Genomic DNA, 17,808 nt, shown 5'->3' on the forward strand with positions numbered 1-17,808 from the left:
GGGCCACGTGCGTCATGGGACTCGGAGGATTTTAGGCTGCAAAGCGCAGGTGAAGTTGATTACTGAATACTGATTTGATCTTACGTCCACCATACGATTATAAATACATATATTTTTTATATTCTAAAGATAAAAAAGGAAAGCAAGTAAAGGCTCAGGCCTCAAAGCAAAAGCATATCGTACAATTTGCCCACATGCATTTATATCGCGGGCGCACATTCAAAAATACCCCCGAGCCCCCGACTCCATTTCACGGATCCTTCCAAGCTTGTCGTCCCTTTGTGCACTAATCATTTTTGTTGCCTAAAATCTCCAAAAACACCACCTCCCATCAACCGTCTCACAGCTTCAGCTACGTTGAATATCAAGGATATTCCCGTCATTCTGGCGGGATATTTCAATCATTCCGTTTCTCGAACCAAAGACCAACCGGGTCCAGTGGGGGTGGGTGGGGCCTGGTGGGACAGGGAGGAGGGTTGTGGGGTCCATCGCAAAAATTTCTCTTGCCCAACGTACAATGCCTCCCCCACACGATCATTATAACTGTACTCCAAATGGCGCACGTTAGCTGTCTCTACAATCATTACGGTTGCAACCAGGACCGTACATAAAAGTTGGGCCAAAGCTTAACCTACGCCCCTCTCTACTCTCTCTCTCTCTTTACCCGCCTCTTATCGGTCCGAACAGACTATAAGTCTTTCCCCTCTCTTTGTATTTTCAAACTAGACTGTTGCATACTGATCAGCGAATTTAATGGATCTGTTGCAGTCTGCAAGTTTAATTGCTCTGAACTGTTTATACAGCTAGATATAACTGTCCTCTCTCTCTTTCTCTCTCATTTGGTTGATCGTTTGATCCACTTACTGTTCGAACCTTATCGTTCTTATGTCATTTCGGAAAAGTTTCGGAAGGCTCACCCTGTCGACCTCCGATCGGGTGCTGTTTTTCTCCGCTGAGTGGACTGATTTAACCTCCTCTTTCCTCCAATCTAGGGTTTATCTACACCGATGGAAATGCCCGAGGGTTCGGCACCCTTCGGCTTCGGCGTTTCGATAGAGATTCCGATGAAATGAGACGGATTCATCGTGGTCTTAGTGCTGTTTCTCCAATTTTGTTATACGTATATTTCTGTTTTTGCCATCCTTCTTTTGACGATTGAGTTGTTTTGTTGATTGAGTTGAGTTTGTTGAGATGAATCCTCTGTGTTGCATTGCTCCCGTTTCGATCGATCGAGACCGGAGTAACCCTGGGGTAGCCAAATCTGCCATACAGATTCCGTTAGGGCATGACAACTCTGTTACAAGTGTGGGAATTGGTTCAAACAAGCAGTGTTTTTCGGCTCAGGATTCGTCGGTTGGTACTGATCTGGACTGCGGAGTGTCTCCTGCTACTACTGTTGTTACTGCTGTTGGGAATCATGAGTTCGAAGAGACGACTGTAGAAGGCAGAGATTCCAAGGCTTGCTGTGGTAATGGTGCCGTGAATGGCAGTGTAGCCGGGATTCTCTACAAGTGGGTGAATTACGGCAAGGGTTGGAGGTCTCGATGGTTCGTGCTTGAGGACGGGGTTCTTTCTTATTATAAGGTGCACGGGCCGGACAAGATTTTGATGAGTCCTGCAAGAGAGAAGGGTGTTAAGGTGATTGGAGACTATTCATTGAGGTATATGAGAAAGGCCAGCTGTGGCAATGGCCTACGTGGGTCTGCCAAGCGGTGGAAGCCCTTCGGAGAGATACATTTGAAGGTTCGATTCCTTCCTTTGCTCCCCGGGGTTTAGTTGAATGGTTGTGTTATTCGTTTAGTTTCTAGCAAGTGCAGGGTGATACTAATAAGTAATAACAAATTTTATTTGCACAACCATGGATCATGGCTGCCCTATCTTCCTCACATAGAATAAAGAGAACTAGTTCTACGAGTATGTACTTGGGCACTTGTGATTTAACGGCGAGGATTCAAGACCTCTTTCTCCCCCTCTGTATGTTTTCTTTGTTCCACTGGAACTCCTACATCATGTGCAAAATCTCTCTGCATCAATATGCAAATAAGGGGATCATTCTTTACTTGAGGTGTTATGAGGTCCTCTTTACTGTTAAAAACCCCAAAAGTAATTATTTCCAAGAACCTAGAGGAGGGGGATGGACATTAGGTGATCAGTTGCCCCGAATCGGTAATTTTGTTGAAATCAAACCAGAGGAGTGTGCTAGAAATACTCATACAACATGGACGTGCATTTTTTATACGCAACAAACATCACTTCACAAATGCATGAGCATAATTCTTATATACATGAAATTATTTAATAATATCTGGAAATGCCTCTGATCAGAATGAAAGAAATAGAGGACAAGGTGGTTTGTCAGCTTAAATGTCTCCAAATCCTGCATTATATTTATCAAGTAAAACAATTAAGGGAAACACTAAATCAGAGCTTTGATGATGGGTCTGAGAATGGTTAGATCTCTGCAGCTGAACTCTGTTCTCATTGAGGGGGATTCCAGAAATGTTATTAATTGGGCTTCCCACCCAGAAAAGGGCCCTTGGAGGTTGGGTCATTTCCTCAATGAGATCTCAGAAATAACCTCTTCTTTGCATTGCAGCTTTAGATGGATTCCAAGGGAGCTGAACTCAATTGCGGATCTTTTGGCTAAATCTGGGGTGGACCAAATTTTTTGGTATAGTGCTAATAGTTTGCCCCCTTAAGTGGGGTGATTTTATAGTTGTGAGATCTTGATGGTTTTGTACATCTTCTCATGTACACCCCCCTTTGCCCCTTTTTGAATATAATAGTTATCCTTTCTCAAAAAAAAAGGGGAAACACTAAATCACTCTGATCAAAACTGTTTGGCAGGTGCTTTTGCTTTTGTTTAGCTATGGCTTTCTAATTACTTGTGAAAGATCAACCTAGTCTAACACATAAATGAACTCCTAGCTTCCTCAAATATCTATAGTTCTGAATTTTCTATATGCTCATGGGAGATGGAGAATGGGACCTATATATATGATCAGCTATATTCTTTCCATATATTTACATAAATTTTCTTTGATATCAATTACTTACGCTATCATATGTTTATGTGGTCAGTATGTCTTAAATGATATTGCATGCAGGTTTCATCAATTCGTGCGAGCAAATCAGATGATAAAAGACTTTCCATATTCACGGGCACTAAGACTCTCCATTTGCGATGTGTATCGAGAGAAGACAGGGCATCATGGATTGATGCATTACTGTCTGCTAAAGATCTTTTTCCCAGGACGCTCACAAGCAGTGATTTTCCACCCTTGGATGACATTGTGGTATCAATGGACAAGCTAAGGTCACGGTTACTGCAGGAAGGACTGAGTGAAACAGTTATTAAAGATTGTGAATCTATTATGCTCTTGGAACTCTCTGAATTGCAGAACCAATTGAAGGCTCTTCAATGCAAACATATTGCTCTGCTTGATACATTGAGGCAGTTAGAGGTATTTCTTTCTATGAGCTTCTTTCCAGTATGCTTAAAGGAATGTGACATGTACTTTCTTAAACTAACAAAAAATTTGGAATTTTTAGGAAAAAAAAGAGAAAAGACCACTTTGAGGGGGTCAACCTCGTTAAACACTTTGATGATGTTTGGCCTCTTAAAACAGAAATTTTCTTCATTCATAAGTCAACTTAACTCAACAATGCAATCAATTTATTTATAAGAAAATAATACAATAATTTATAGAATACAAGAAACTGAAACAACTTTTATACTAATCCACTAACTACTAGATATATAACACAATAGAACCAAAGAATGTAGAGAGGCATAACAATGTTGCAAAGTGTTTTTTTTTTTCCTCTTAACAATTAAAAATTAAAACTTCAAAATGATTTTCTCACGAGGAACTGCTGAAGTGTTTTACTCATTCAGATTTCATTAAAACTGATATTTCACTTTCTTAGCTTAAATCTTCTTATCATTTTGTATATCATGACCTCTAAACTCATTTGTTCATGTTTTTCTACCTGTCACAGTATTATTATTTTTTTAATTTAATATTATTGCCAAACTATAGTTGTATATCTTCAATGAGAAAAATTCTACTGAAAGCAATGCCAAGTTCTTCACCAAGTTGTTGGGTGAGCTGTATTCTTTCTGTTTTGAGTGGTAAATTCATAATATGTTATTTCCAACTTGTTTCAAATTACAATATAAATTTTCCAATCGCTTTGTTTTTTTTTTTTTTTTTGAAAAGTAAGCTATTGTAGTAATATGTCAAAAAGATAACAAAAAGACAGCCATGTACATCCCTTCTATACAGATGCTATACAATCTGTGAGCAAAGTTCTACTTCAAAATTTTGTAGATGGTAGTTTTAAATATCTGTTGGATGGCAAGGTATGGATGCTATATGACCCTCTAAATGTTTACAATGGGAGTAGTTATTTTGACTGGTGTTGAAATTTTTTTCCTAATTCCTATATGGATTCAATTATTTATTTGTGAACATCAACTAGATATTCACGAGCTATTATTTCAGTAGGTACTTGCATTCCATGTAAAGTCTGAGGATGCTCTTTTGCATGGTAAACTTTTTATGTTATTTATAGTCTCCAAATAATGACTTAACTGAGAAGATCTCGTGCTTATTGGAATTGATTGAGGGTAGCTTTATATTTTCGTGCTCCCATATTTTAAGAGTCCACACCAATTCTTTCCACATTTGTCTATATGTGGTTTTTCCTTGTCTTTAATCCTGCTTGGACAGGCTATAGAAGATAAATAAATCACATAGAGAGAATAATTTAACCAAATTATCCTTGCCTTTTTTTTCCAGACAGAGAAAGTAGAACTGGAAACAACTGTTGTGGATGAAACAAAGGAGCGTAAGTCATATTCTGGACAAGGGAATGGAAGATTTAGTGGTTTGTAATGCTTTTAAATTTCCCTTGATTTCAAATTTGTTTTAAGTTTCTATGTATTGGCATGTATGGACATTATTTGTATTTGCTTGATGACATATATAAGGATATAATTTGGTCATCTCATAATTTAATTGATCTTATCATCTTATGATTTGTTTATCTCAACTTTCTTATCTGTTACTTACTTACTCATACATTCAATATCTTTGCAACTCTGATTTCTCTCACAAATATTGTTCTCAGGAGTAGAGTTTGCTTCATAGTGAACATAATGTTTTATTTCAATAAAGTATCTATATGTCCCAACCAAACACCGGACAGGACAGTTTTACCTGGGGGCCATATTGGAAAACCTGGAAGTTGAATTGACTCACACCACCTTTAGGATATAACTTGGTTGAGTTTACTTGCAGTGCAGGGGCAATTCAAGTATTCTTTTTTGTTTTTAATTTTATTATATAATCAGCTAAGAAAAAATACAATATACTAAAACGTGAAAATGGAAAAGAAGTCAGAAGCATGTTCTTTTTTATGCAGTTCTTGGGTCTTGATCATGTTTGTCTATATTTTGTTCAGGCATCCAGTTGAATATTTTTCACTTATTCCTCTATTAGTAAATCACAACAAACCTACAAACTTTGACTAACACTAGTGCATAATGTAAGAAAAGAGAAGGAATGAGGAAGGAAAAGGAACTAAATCTTATAGTGGTAGACAAATCTTGTCACATTGCACTCATTTAGGTGGATAAAGATCAATGTTCAGTCATTGCACATTTGGTGCACTTTCTTAATAGGCACTTCACATGGCCGAGGAACTTTCGTGTGGACATGGCCACTCAAATTCATTTTTTTCTCACTCAGGGTGGCCAATTTAGAAATCCTAATCATTGGCAGCTGAGGTGAGGTGAGAGAATAAAGGTTTAGGACTGGTGGAGCCTGGAGGAGGACAGAAGATCATTAATAAGACCTGTCCAACCTAGTGTGGCTACTGAATGAATTAAGCAGTGAATTTGAAGTTATCCTGACTGTCTCATAGAATCTTTGAGGCCTTGTCATATTCATTGTAACTTTTGACTCAACCATTATTAAGAAGTGAACCAGTTAGGTTCTGACTGTATAAAAAATAATGATTTTCTGTCCTATCAAAACTAGAAAAATTCTTTCTTTGCTACTGAAAGTTCCAATGATTCTCTAAACATCACATTCTTCAGAAGTACCTTTTGATTATAAGGAATATGATTTCTTGCTTTCTGAAGGTTAAAATGTTATTTTTTTAGCAATTTGAACAACTTGTGAATAGCTGTATTTATTTCCTGTAAGTCTTATCTTTCTTGTTTTCTTCTATTGTCTCAGATTTCTATTCCATCATGTCTGAGGGTAGTGGAAGTGATTCTGATGCAGATAATGAAAGTCAAGATGGAGTGGATATTGAAACTGATGAAGATGATGGAATATTTTTTGATACAAGGGACTTTTTGTCTTCAGAGTCTCTAAGAAGTGCTTCCTACCGCAGTAGGGAGTCTATGGGAAAGGCCTGTAGTGGTGGTATGGAGATCAAGACTATAGAATACCCCTATGTCAAAAGAAGGAATAAGTTGCCTGAACCAAAAGAGAAAGAAAAACCAGTTGGTCTATGGTCAATAATCAAAGAAAATATTGGAAAAGACCTATCAGGAGTTTGCCTCCCTGTTTACTTCAATGAGCCACTTTCTTCGTTGCAGAAATGCTTTGAAGACATGGAGTATTCATATTTGGTTGATCGAGCACTGGAATGGGGCAAGCAGGTCAGGTCCTCCGCTATGCTTTGATTTGTGGCAAAGCAGTTCCTTAAAGCATGATCTGCTTGTTTCATTTTTACCCAGGTAGTTGGTATGTCAGCCTTAGCATTAAGGCGTACATGTTATGTCAAGAATAATCTTTCTCATTTGTTCAAGCTTTCTCTGAACTTGTCTATCTTGTCATCCAAACATAGGTTATTCCCTGAACTTTATAAATGATTTTCTTTTCTTTGTTTCATATTAGTACTGGGCCCACTTTTAAGTTATGTCATCCAGTTTAGCGATTTTTACTGTCAAAGCCCACTTTTTTTTTTTTTTTTGTCTTAGATCTTTGCTGTGTTTGACTTTGTTTGTCCACATGTAAATGTCCTATTGCAAGTCTGAGTTGTATATTTTTATGGGTTTTCCAAGTGCATGTATTGTGTTAGGACTTGAACAGCAATGCATCCCCCAGTGCCCAAGCTCAAGTGCCTTAATAGTTTAAACATACTGGCATCCCTGGCTGGGATCAATTGTCTTTAGCCTTAAGCTGGGGCGTTGTACAGTCAAAACTTTCATCTCTAGTGGTATTGTGGGAACACTGAGGCCCTTCGTGTTGTGACTTGCAAGCAACTCAAAGGTTCACTGCCCCCCCCCCCCCCCAAAAAAAAAAAAAATAATAATAATAAAAAATAAAAAGATTTTAGGCAGTGTATTGTTCATCAGAAAATAAGAGAAAACAAAAAGTTGAAGAGAAATAGGTGTTGCAAGCTTCTTTATGTCTCAAAGTTGTGAATGAAACCCAGCCTAAACTTGAATTTGGGCTAGAAATTGAGATTGAGTCGTATTCATTCTGCTGACAACTTTGTCCAGTGGGCCTTGGAGTTTGGTTCATTTTTTTGGCAGAAGCTAGAGACATACTGGACTCAATGCAGGTTAAGCTGAACTGGGTTCCCAGGGAATTGAAACACTGTAGCAGACGGGTTAGCTAAATCTGGTGCTCATAGAGATATTTATTTAGTGACAGTGCTCTGCTTTTGTAATCTTTTTCTTTGTTTTGCTCTTGATGTACATCTTCACATGTACCTCCTTTTCTTAATATAATCTCAGTTACTTTTTGCTCAAAATAAAATAAAAAGAACTTTGTCCAGTGGCCCACCCTGCCAGCTATTTAGGCTGTGCTGACAGGGTTTAACACCCTCCATTTGTACCAGATAATGGTATATTAGAACTTAGAAGTGCCATTGACACAAACAAGGTCATCTTTGACACATTCCCTGACCATAAAATCACCATGATTTCTGCCATCTTTTCCTGGAACTCATTTTGCTCCTTTTGCTTTCAAAATCTATAATCTTCCTGCTTCTCTGAAGTTGTTGAGGTATTGATGACCATGGTTTTCAAGGCGCCAAAGTGAGGCTAGGCAACAGGGGGGCACCTTCTCACCTAGTTGCCAGGTGGACACCTAAGCTAGGCATCATTTAGGCAATGGATTTTTTTTTAAATAATACCATGAATCCTAAGGTAATTCCCCTAGGTTCCATAGAAACCACCAACCATCTTTTACTAGTAGTTATCATCTATTCATGAGAATAAAAAAAGAAAAGAAAATTCAGTAAATATAGGGGCTAAGCCAATGTTTTTGTCCTAGGGGCTAAGTTCTTCCTTGCTTATCAGTTTAAGCATGGTTCAAAGTATTGGTACACTCGATTCTGAAAAATTCAGTATTGAGCAAATAAAAATTGTTGATACCCTATGGTAGCTTAAATTTCAGTCAATGCCTTTTTGTCCATTATTATTGCACATCTATTACTATTGTTTAAAACTGACACATTGCTTAAACCCTAACAAATAAGAAAATAATAAAAAGAAATTAGTATATAAAACCAAAAAATTAATAATTTAGTTTAATTATATTTATTTTATTTTATTATTTTTTTGTCTCTTTGATCTTACTGAAATACTTTACCTTATACTTTCAAAAATTATATCTATTATAATCCCCAAAAGCATAAATAATTATAAAAATATTTCGTAACACCATTTACAAAATAGCTAGGTGCTTAAGTGAGGCGACCCTCCATGGGTGCCTTGTTGCCTAGGTGTTGCCTTGACAACTATGTTGGGGACCATTCTCAGGTTAGTTTTTTTGTTGCTTTTTTCTATCTCAAGTCATCTATGTTGGTTATAGGTCCCTTATTTTAGTTGGCACATACATGGGGAGTTCATGAAACTTTATGTATTCCAGATTGCCATTATTGGGCCTCAACCGTAGCATGATTGCTGTTTGGTGGTGTTGGTACTGATGTGGTGGAGACTGCTTTGTCCATTAATCTTGTCATGCAAATCTCTATAAAATTGCCATTTACAGCGTTCAAAAGTACAGCTGCAAATGGATCAGATTTGAATTGATCTGTTACAATTAAAATTCAGATCAAATCTTATCTGTCATATTCATACTGTACTCTGTACTTGGTTCTTTGGATCATTAATAAATTAAATTAAAAATTATCAAAATATTATATATTATTAATAAAGCACTAGAAATGTCTGATATTGTATTCTATGAGACTTTAACCTATGACTCTTCAGTAAACATAGAACATTTAAACCACCTTTACTAATAGGTAAACATTAATTATTCACATACAGACACTAATTTTATAAATGAGTGCATATTATTAGATTGGATTTGGACAAATGGTTAGTGTGTGCAGCCCTATTCGACATCTATTTGGTGTCAGTATCTGTGAGTCTATATGATGGATGTTTAAACTTTGGAATGTGATCTTTTTTAAGGTAGATCGAATCTCTTTCTTTCATATAATACCATATGCAGATATAGGTTTTCTTAGAATGCTTTTGTTTATGGTTTAAAAACCTGAAATTACTCAAAAATGAGAAAATGGTGTGGTCAATCAATGTCTAGAGGGTATATAATCACTTTTTCTAGCATTCACCCAAGTGACTCAAAAATATTCTACCCTATTTGTTTAGCCACCTTTTATTTTTCTTTTATTCGCTTCTAGCCACCTTTCATTTTTCAAACCCTGCTTTGCTTTATCCATTCAATTGATAGCAACATTTCAAAGAATTAATGTTTGGCTAATGTTGAGTTGGAAATAATAGTATTTTCTTGGTGGGTCTTACATTGCATGGAATCAACTGAGCTATGTTTGAGCTTATGGTTGAATATGGGGGTTTGTATATGGTGCAGGGGAATAGCTTGATGAGAATTTTAAATATTGCAGCCTTTGCTGTATCTGGATATTCTTCAACAGAAGGTCGACAGTGCAAGCCTTTCAATCCTCTACTAGGGGAAACATATGAGGCTGACTATCCAGATAAAGGGCTCCATTTCTTCTCTGAAAAGGTTATATGTCACTGTTCTTTTTAAAGGATTTGGTTTTATTAACAGTAAATTTCTCCCTTCTGTGCCATATTGGTTTTGCAGGTGAGCATGGATCTATCATTTGTTTATGCTGTATGGTAGAAAGATGAAGATGGAACTCTTCTTTCCCTGTTTTTTTTTTTTTTTTTTTTTTCTATTTTACTGTATTCCTTAATATATACCCTCAGGAATCAAGAAGCCACACTAGTTTTTGACAAAAAATGCAAATACTTAGCTTTCTAATTTCTATAATTAGCCAGAGCAAGACATTTTTGTAGTAAACTTCTAGCCTGTAACTAGTGGCTCTGATTCAGGTGAGCCACCACCCAATGATTGTTGCTTGTCACTGTGATGGGAGGGGCTGGAAATTCTGGGCAGACTCTAATCTGAAAGGCAAGTTTTGGGGGCGTTCGATACAGCTTGATCCTGTTGGGGTTCTCACCCTTCAGTTTGAAGATGGAGAGACATTCCAGTGGAGCAAGGTCACCACTTCTATCTACAATATTATACTGGGTAAAATCTACTGTGACCATTATGGCACCATGTGTATCAAAGGCAGTGGCAATTACTCCTGCAAGCTCAAGTTCAAGGAACAGTCTATCATTGATCGAAATCCCCACCAGGTACTATTTTAGATGTTCCATAGCCTCTTTTTGTCAGGACGATAGATTATAGGCCGAGAAATCCTTTTTTTGAGTGTTCTGCTAGTTCTGTCCTTTTTCTTTTATCTTACTTTATATGTGAAGAAACCCTAATTGTTTTTAATGTGCTTATTCTCTAAAAGCAATCCCTAGCCATTGTACTATACAAAATACTGATAAATTATCATCTAGACCTGAAGTACTTGCCCTTTTCCTCGAATCCTAGTATTAGTATCCTACCATTCTAAACATAAAAATTTCCACCCACCACTTGAATTGGAAAGTGTGGATTCCTGAGATGAGGAAACCCTCTTATTTTTCTCAATGAAATTCCATAAATTCATATGGTAAGGGAGTTCGTCAGGTTGTCTAAAAAGATAGTGGATTTATTATTGATAACTAGGACTGCCAAACAAGTCAAACTGTATACTCAAAGATCAGGTGCTTGTAGAAAGATGATTGGCTATGCGAGTGATTTACTAAAGTTGGCACTATTAGTGCTTTCTTTCTTTTTATCAGTAACTCAAAAGAAATTTATTAAAAATATGAGAAAGTAAAAAAACAAGTTGTGGAATAAACAAATAGACTTGACAGAGTCAAAATCCCCCATAGATAGATTGTCTCTGAGCCCCTTGCTTAGCTAGACCATCCACCAAGATGTTAGCAGACCATCCACTTCAATAATTAACCTTTCAAAACCCAATTCTTTGGCTTTCTCAACTCCAAAAATTATCAGTGCTTTCTTTGGCATATCCCTGCACGCCGTGCTCTATTGAGTATTGAGAACCCAGGATCTAAAGCAAGAGGACTTTTGGATGGTTATGGGGATAAGGTTACTCTGGTCTGTTGATCATTGGGTCTGAGGCCCAATTTGGTTTGGGACTCTGGTACTACTTCAAGGTCTCAGTTGATACCTTCCATAGTTTCATCTTTCAATAGAGTCAATGTGGAAGGTCTTTCCTAGATTGTTATTGGATAGGTGTAAATAAATCAGATGACCCTTGGACGCCATGCCATCATATTGGGGAAGCTAGATCTATGGTCATCAATGAACATGTACTTCAGATGGACCCCAATTATGGGTTTTACTATTTGAGAAGTTTGTTTTTTTCTTTTATTTTTATTTTCTTTAATTAGACTTGTATATCAGGTATCTTTGTTAAGGTTTTAGCAGTGGTATGTTTTCTCAACTATGGGAAATATGATTGTTATTTTTTTTTCTACTTTTCTCCTTTTCATTGATAAAGTTTACTTTTGTTGATCCACAAAAAGAAAATGGGAGGAAGATAACCCTTTTATCAAAGAGGAGATGATTTTCTTGGCTTGTAACTTGTTTGCATTGTCATCATAATTTTTTTCACACAAGTGGTAAATTCTCTTATTAGATCTGGTGTCCACTGGCTACACCTTCTCACTCCCCTCTTGTTGTCATGATATTGAAAAATAAATAAAAGAATATAAACATGCAGGTGCAAGGATTTGTTCAGGACAATAGAACTGGAAACAAGGTGGCAATGCTGGTGGGGAAATGGGATGAAGCAATGTACTATGTTCTGGGGGATCCCACTACAAAGCCAAAAGGGTATGATCCCATGTCGGAAGCTGTGCTGTTGTGGGAACGCGACAAATCTGTTACCCAGACTCGTTACAACCTTACACCTTTTGCAATTTCTTTGAATGAATTGACACCTGGCCTACTGGATAAGTTGCCTCCTACCGACTCAAGGCTCAGGCCAGATCAGAGGCATTTGGAGAATGGGGACTATGAGCTGGCAAATGCAGAGAAGCTCAGACTAGAGCAGTTACAGAGACAGGTATGCTCCAATGGATGCTTCTATTTCTTAACATTCACTAACTTAGGATGTCATTTCTATATACCTTGTACAAAATGAATGAAATGCAAGATACCTTTGGTCAACTTTTATTTGGTAGAGTGCTCTTTTGTCTTATAAAATCCATTATTTCTTTTATTTCCTTTCCATGGTAAACCAAACTTTTGGTTGAACATAAATGATTTACTTGAACTGCCTTTTGGGTTTTGGTCCAAGCAAGCCTATTAGTATCTTATCCTTTTGAAATTAATTATTTATTTTCAACTTATTTTTGATAATGCCTATGTTTTTTGTCCTCCTGCTCTCACCCACCAATGCAGGTGCTGGGACTATGTACTCTGTAGAAATTATTCTGATGTTAACTACTTGGCATTAGGAAACAAGGTTCCTAATGTGGCCCATTGCGAACCCTGCGGATTTGGCCCAAGTGTTATTGTGGTTTGCCCAGTCTTCAGCAATAGAGGCGTCATTGGAAAAACACATTCACCATTTCCACCATGTTGCCTTGGACATATTATCTTGATTGGGCATGGAAATCAATCTCAATATTTATTTTATATACTAGCATGATGAAGTTAGAAGCTTAAAAACATAGGGGATTTTTCTGTCTCTTTTGTGCAAAATAAGGCAATTTTCCCGAGGTTTGCCTTACTGCCATTTTTATTACCTTTTATCGTGACCAATGAAGCTAAAAACTGAAGGTTGCACTCAGTATCATGTTTCCTTTCCATGCATCCATATGCATACATTTCAGAATGAATTTCCTGATACTTGGATCGTCTAAGCTAAAGAGTAATTTCAACAAAATCATCCGTTTGTGATACAGGCAAGGAAGTTACAGGAGAGAGGATGGCAGCCAAGATGGTTCAAAAAGGACAAGGACGATGGCTGTTACCGTTACATTGGCGGTTATTGGGAAGCTAGGGAAAAGAGGCAATGGGATGGGATTCCAGATATATTTGGACAGAGCAGCCAAGGTTCTCCTTGTCCGGAGGAAAGATGAGATGAGATGAGGGCACATTTTGGTCAACTAACCTTTTATTCCCATACATGTATTTTACTTTTAGAGGGTGCCTAGTCGGTGGGATATACGGAGTTATCTTTTTGTAAGTTATTTAAGGAACAAGCCCCTTCCACGTAATCTATGTTAATGCTATATACATTTATTATTGGTTATTAATTTTGATTCGTTTTTTTTTTTAAACAATGCTTGCTTATCACTTTATCAGTTGTCGAGCATACCTTAAAAAAATCTGATGACATGGCCAATTTCCTACTTCCTAGACACGAAGAAGGTCGCTTGCAAGCTGCCCCTGGTCTAGACTCGATTTCTTTTAGAGCTTCGCTTCCATTTTTTTTTTATATCTAATTTAATTCAAGATAGTCACGTGGTCAGCTCTATTCTTACAGTTAGCATATTCCGTCAAAATTCATAGTCACGTAATATAGATTTTTGTTTTTAAACCCAATGTTACCCTTCATCTCTCTCCCTCTCCCTTCTTCCTTTCAGCGTGGCAAAACCGAGCTCTTCATAGTGGCCAATCGGATGAGATAACAGCGTTGTTAAACCTTCGGGGAAGAGGACGAATGGAAAAGGGCCATTGCACACACACCAACAATTAAATCCTCGGTTTAGTTGGGAGCTACCCTTGAATTTTTAAATCTGACTATGCGTCTCGGAATCAGATTAGGAGGTATTGTTCATATTATTAATCGGTAAAGAAGAAGAAGGAGAAGGAGGTGTTTTAGGGTTGGAAATATTAGGATCGGAGATTGCAGGAGAGGTGGAGTGGGAGCCAGCGGGGGAAGAGATAAGCAGCTGAAGGTGGAAGGCGCCATCTCTTTCACTACTTTCCAAGGATCGGCTGTGGTTGCCTAGGTTTTGGGGATTAGTCATGTGTTGTAATAGAGTAAACAACTCGCTTCCAAAGTGTCATCGTTCAGTTGTTCTATCGAGCAAGTGAGAATGCTATTTGCAGGGTGTATGGGATTGGAAGCCAAAGCCAAAGGCGTTGTCATTAATTAGATGACAAGGCCGTTCATTAAGCCCATAAGTAGATGATGCAGATATGAGAAGCTCATGCTTGTGCTTGGATTGGAAGCCAGAGCTAGAGGCCTTGTCAAGGAATAGAGTGAGAAGCTCCCTGTTATTGAGTATCTTTGCTCGACCATTGCCCCATGTGATGTTGAAGTCTTTGTAGAAATTACTTGCTGAAGCAGAAGCAATAGCTAAAGAGCTCAAAATCAAAAATAAAACAGAGATTTTAAGAAAATCCCATGAGAAGTAGGGGTATTCAAATTCGGATGGTAAATTGAAAATCGAGGGTGTCAATTTGGTTCGGTTTTTGTTTATTCAAAAAATCTGTTTTTGGTTTCGGTTTTGGTTCGATTTGATTGAGATTTTCAACTGAACTGAACCAAAAACCAAACTAATGGTTGTATCTAATTAAGCCTGTTAAATATATAATATTCTATTTAAAACTTTATACTTATTAATTAATAATTATTATTTTTTCCAATGACAAATTCGAAATTTCCCATTGTGTTTTACAGCTTTAGGCCTATGCTAGATTTTAATTAAATAATAATTAATTAATTGTTTAGAGAGTCTAAACAACTGAAGTGTTAAAACCTAGACTGATTATTAATTATTCATTAATTGTTTGTGAAAAATGGGGTACAGTTGTTTTAATAATTAGTCATTAAATTATTTCATTAAATGAGTGTAGCTGGAGATTTCTTAATAGTCAGCAAAATTGGTGGGCGCAATTATGAAAATCCAAATATCTAACGTGTAATATAAAATTTCCTTACAAAATTTCTCATTCTAGCTCTTATTTTTGAAAATCTTTAGCACTCAAATTGCAAAATCTTTTCTCAAAGATAGGATTTCTAGTCTCGATCTCTTCCACAGATAATATCACCCAAGTTCCTTGGGTTCAAGTGAATAACAGCTTTCAATTAATTAATCAACCTGTCCTTGATCATTTAATAAATACTAATTTCTCTGATCTCATAGTAAATGGTCATTGGAACGCTTCTTTAATCCAAAATCACTTTGACTCTCATTAGATCTCTCAAATTCTGAATACTTTCATTTTACCTGCAAATACTCGCATCCGTTGGATTTGGACTAAACACTCATTTGGGAAATTTAAAACTTCAGCTGCTTGTACTGCCTTAATTCAAGAATCTCTTCCTTTTCTTTTTTATCAAATCAAATTTTGTACTAAATGGATTTGGAAACTTTATTGTTCCCCTTGGTATTAGCTTCTTTTCTGGAGAATTATCTATAACTACATCCCTGTAAAGGCAAAAATCCTTCTTGACACTCAAGATTTATCATGTGTCTTTTGTCAACAGCAACTTGAAACTCTAAATCACCTCTTCATTGAATGTCCTTTTACAAAATCTATGCTCTTTGCCTCTCCCTGGAATATTAATATTATGGAAACAACTCCTTCATCTTGGATTGACTGTATCATTCACATTGAACACAAGAGTCCAGATAAAGATACTTTTCAATTAATGCTTTCTTGGTATGTTATTGCCTTATATTACATTTGGTATGCTAGAAATGAGAAAAATTTCAAAGACTCAAATATTTCTAATATTTGGGTTATTAGGAAAGATAATTATATTTTTCAGGCAATTTCAGACTCTCATCCACCGTCAGACCCAGATATAAACTTAGCACCTCAATTTTGTTTACAGCTTAAGCCTTATACTGATTGTCTCATTTTCATTGACACAGGGAAAATTAACCAATCTTTATTTTCTTATGGGATTATTATACTGAATATTCAATTACACTGAATTCAAATTTCAGGAAGGAAGAAATTACATTCTATAGATGAAGCTGAACTTTTTGTGATTCATCAAGGAGGTATTTTAATCCAGCAACTTGGAAAATCTCATCCTATGTTTTGTTCAAACTCTCAATTTGTGATCCAGGTTCTTCAAAATCAATCATCACTCTATTGGTCGTTTTTAGGACTGTTAATAGATACTCATAATCTACTTTCTGGTTTTAGTTCTTTTCAACTATTATATATATTAATAAGAGATATAATGTTCCTAGATAATGTCCAAAACTTTGTAATTTACTCTTTTTGTTAATATATATTTTGATTTATTTGTCATAAAAATTGTTTATAAATTATTAAAACCAAACCAAAAACCGAATCGACTGAATTCGGTTCAATTGAAAAAGAGATAATAAAACCGAATAATCAATTACCGAATCGAACTGACTGATTATACACCCGTAATGAGAAGCAGAAGAGGAAGAAAGCCATAAAAAAATTGTTGATCGTAGAGATTTTATTAATAGGACTTGAAGAATGAGCAACTGGTTGTAAGTTGTGAGTGAAGTGAGATTCTTTAATGCTAGATGGCCTTTTATAGGTGGTGGGATTTGTGGAGAGAAGGTTGGACTGTAGAGGGTTCGGGCTGTGTTCCTATGTTTTACGCGAGGTTGCGAACTGGCTATAGGCCTATAGCCCATATCATAGAAGTGAAAACTGAAAAGTGAATGAACAAACAATCCTCAGCTCTTGCACTTGAAAGTTCAAACATTTTTTAGTAGAAGATAACTGAGAGCTTTAATGAATGGCCTGGTGTCAGCTGTCTTTGTCACCGCCATTACAAACAGGGAGCTCGAAACTATAAATGGCCTGGTTGTCGACTTGTCTAATTAGTCAATTTCTTAAATCTTAAAAGATAGTTTTAAAAGTTGTCTTCTTATTTTTTTACATCTTTGTGAAGGATTACACAACCCCCTAACCTAGGTGTAGGTGGAATTGGATCCAAAAGCAGCCTATAAGCTTAGAAATGCAGGCTCATTAGATGTACTTAAAATCTCATGCATTTACACGATATACAATATGGTTTCGATATGAAAATTTTCTATAGGTGCATTTGGAAATGATGCAAATAAGTGTGAATGCAAATATATAGAGTGTAAAATGATTTATATGAATTGTAAAGTTGGGGTTAGTTTTACATAGGACAAATTTATTCTTATCAAACAGATTTTTAGCTGTAATTGATGCAAATACGAATTCCAATAAAACATATACCTTCTTTTATTAAAAGCCCACTTGAATGCAAATTTACTTTTTTTTATTGATTTACTTTTACATCTTATTATTAATGTACATATACATTGGAAAATGTGTTTTATGTCATTTGTCAATGCATAAATGTAATGTTGTCAAACATAGGCAAAAGTGAACCAAAGTGCAAATTTACCCTGAACTGGATTTAGAAGGGGTGAAAATGTGTTCTTTG

The 17,808-nt window shown here is 36.4% G+C and overlaps 1 protein-coding gene across 2 annotated transcripts; it reads left to right on the forward strand.

The window, feature by feature from the left end:
* Positions 1 to 583: 583 nt before the first annotated feature.
* On the forward strand, positions 584 to 13,723 carry LOC104593015 (oxysterol-binding protein-related protein 1D-like). 2 transcript variants are annotated; one of them, XM_010252631.3, is made up of 8 exons: positions 584 to 1,743; positions 3,108 to 3,464; positions 4,806 to 4,893; positions 6,249 to 6,679; positions 9,870 to 10,025; positions 10,358 to 10,666; positions 12,139 to 12,498; positions 13,343 to 13,723. In XM_010252631.3, the coding sequence occupies exons 1-8, from the start codon at positions 1,192 to 1,194 to the stop codon at positions 13,517 to 13,519; spliced, it is 2,430 nt and encodes an 809-aa protein (XP_010250933.1). In that variant the 5' UTR covers positions 584 to 1,191; the 3' UTR covers positions 13,520 to 13,723. The 2 variants fall into 2 exon arrangements, with proteins under 2 accessions (XP_010250933.1, XP_010250934.1); XM_010252632.3 differs by having other exon boundaries at positions 12,154 to 12,498.
* Positions 13,724 to 17,808: the final 4,085 nt, after the last annotated feature.

Source organism: Nelumbo nucifera, chromosome 3 (genome assembly GCF_055504915.1).
Source record: "Nelumbo nucifera cultivar China Antique chromosome 3, China Antique-T2T, whole genome shotgun sequence".
Taxonomy (NCBI): Eukaryota; Viridiplantae; Streptophyta; class Magnoliopsida; order Proteales; family Nelumbonaceae; genus Nelumbo; species Nelumbo nucifera.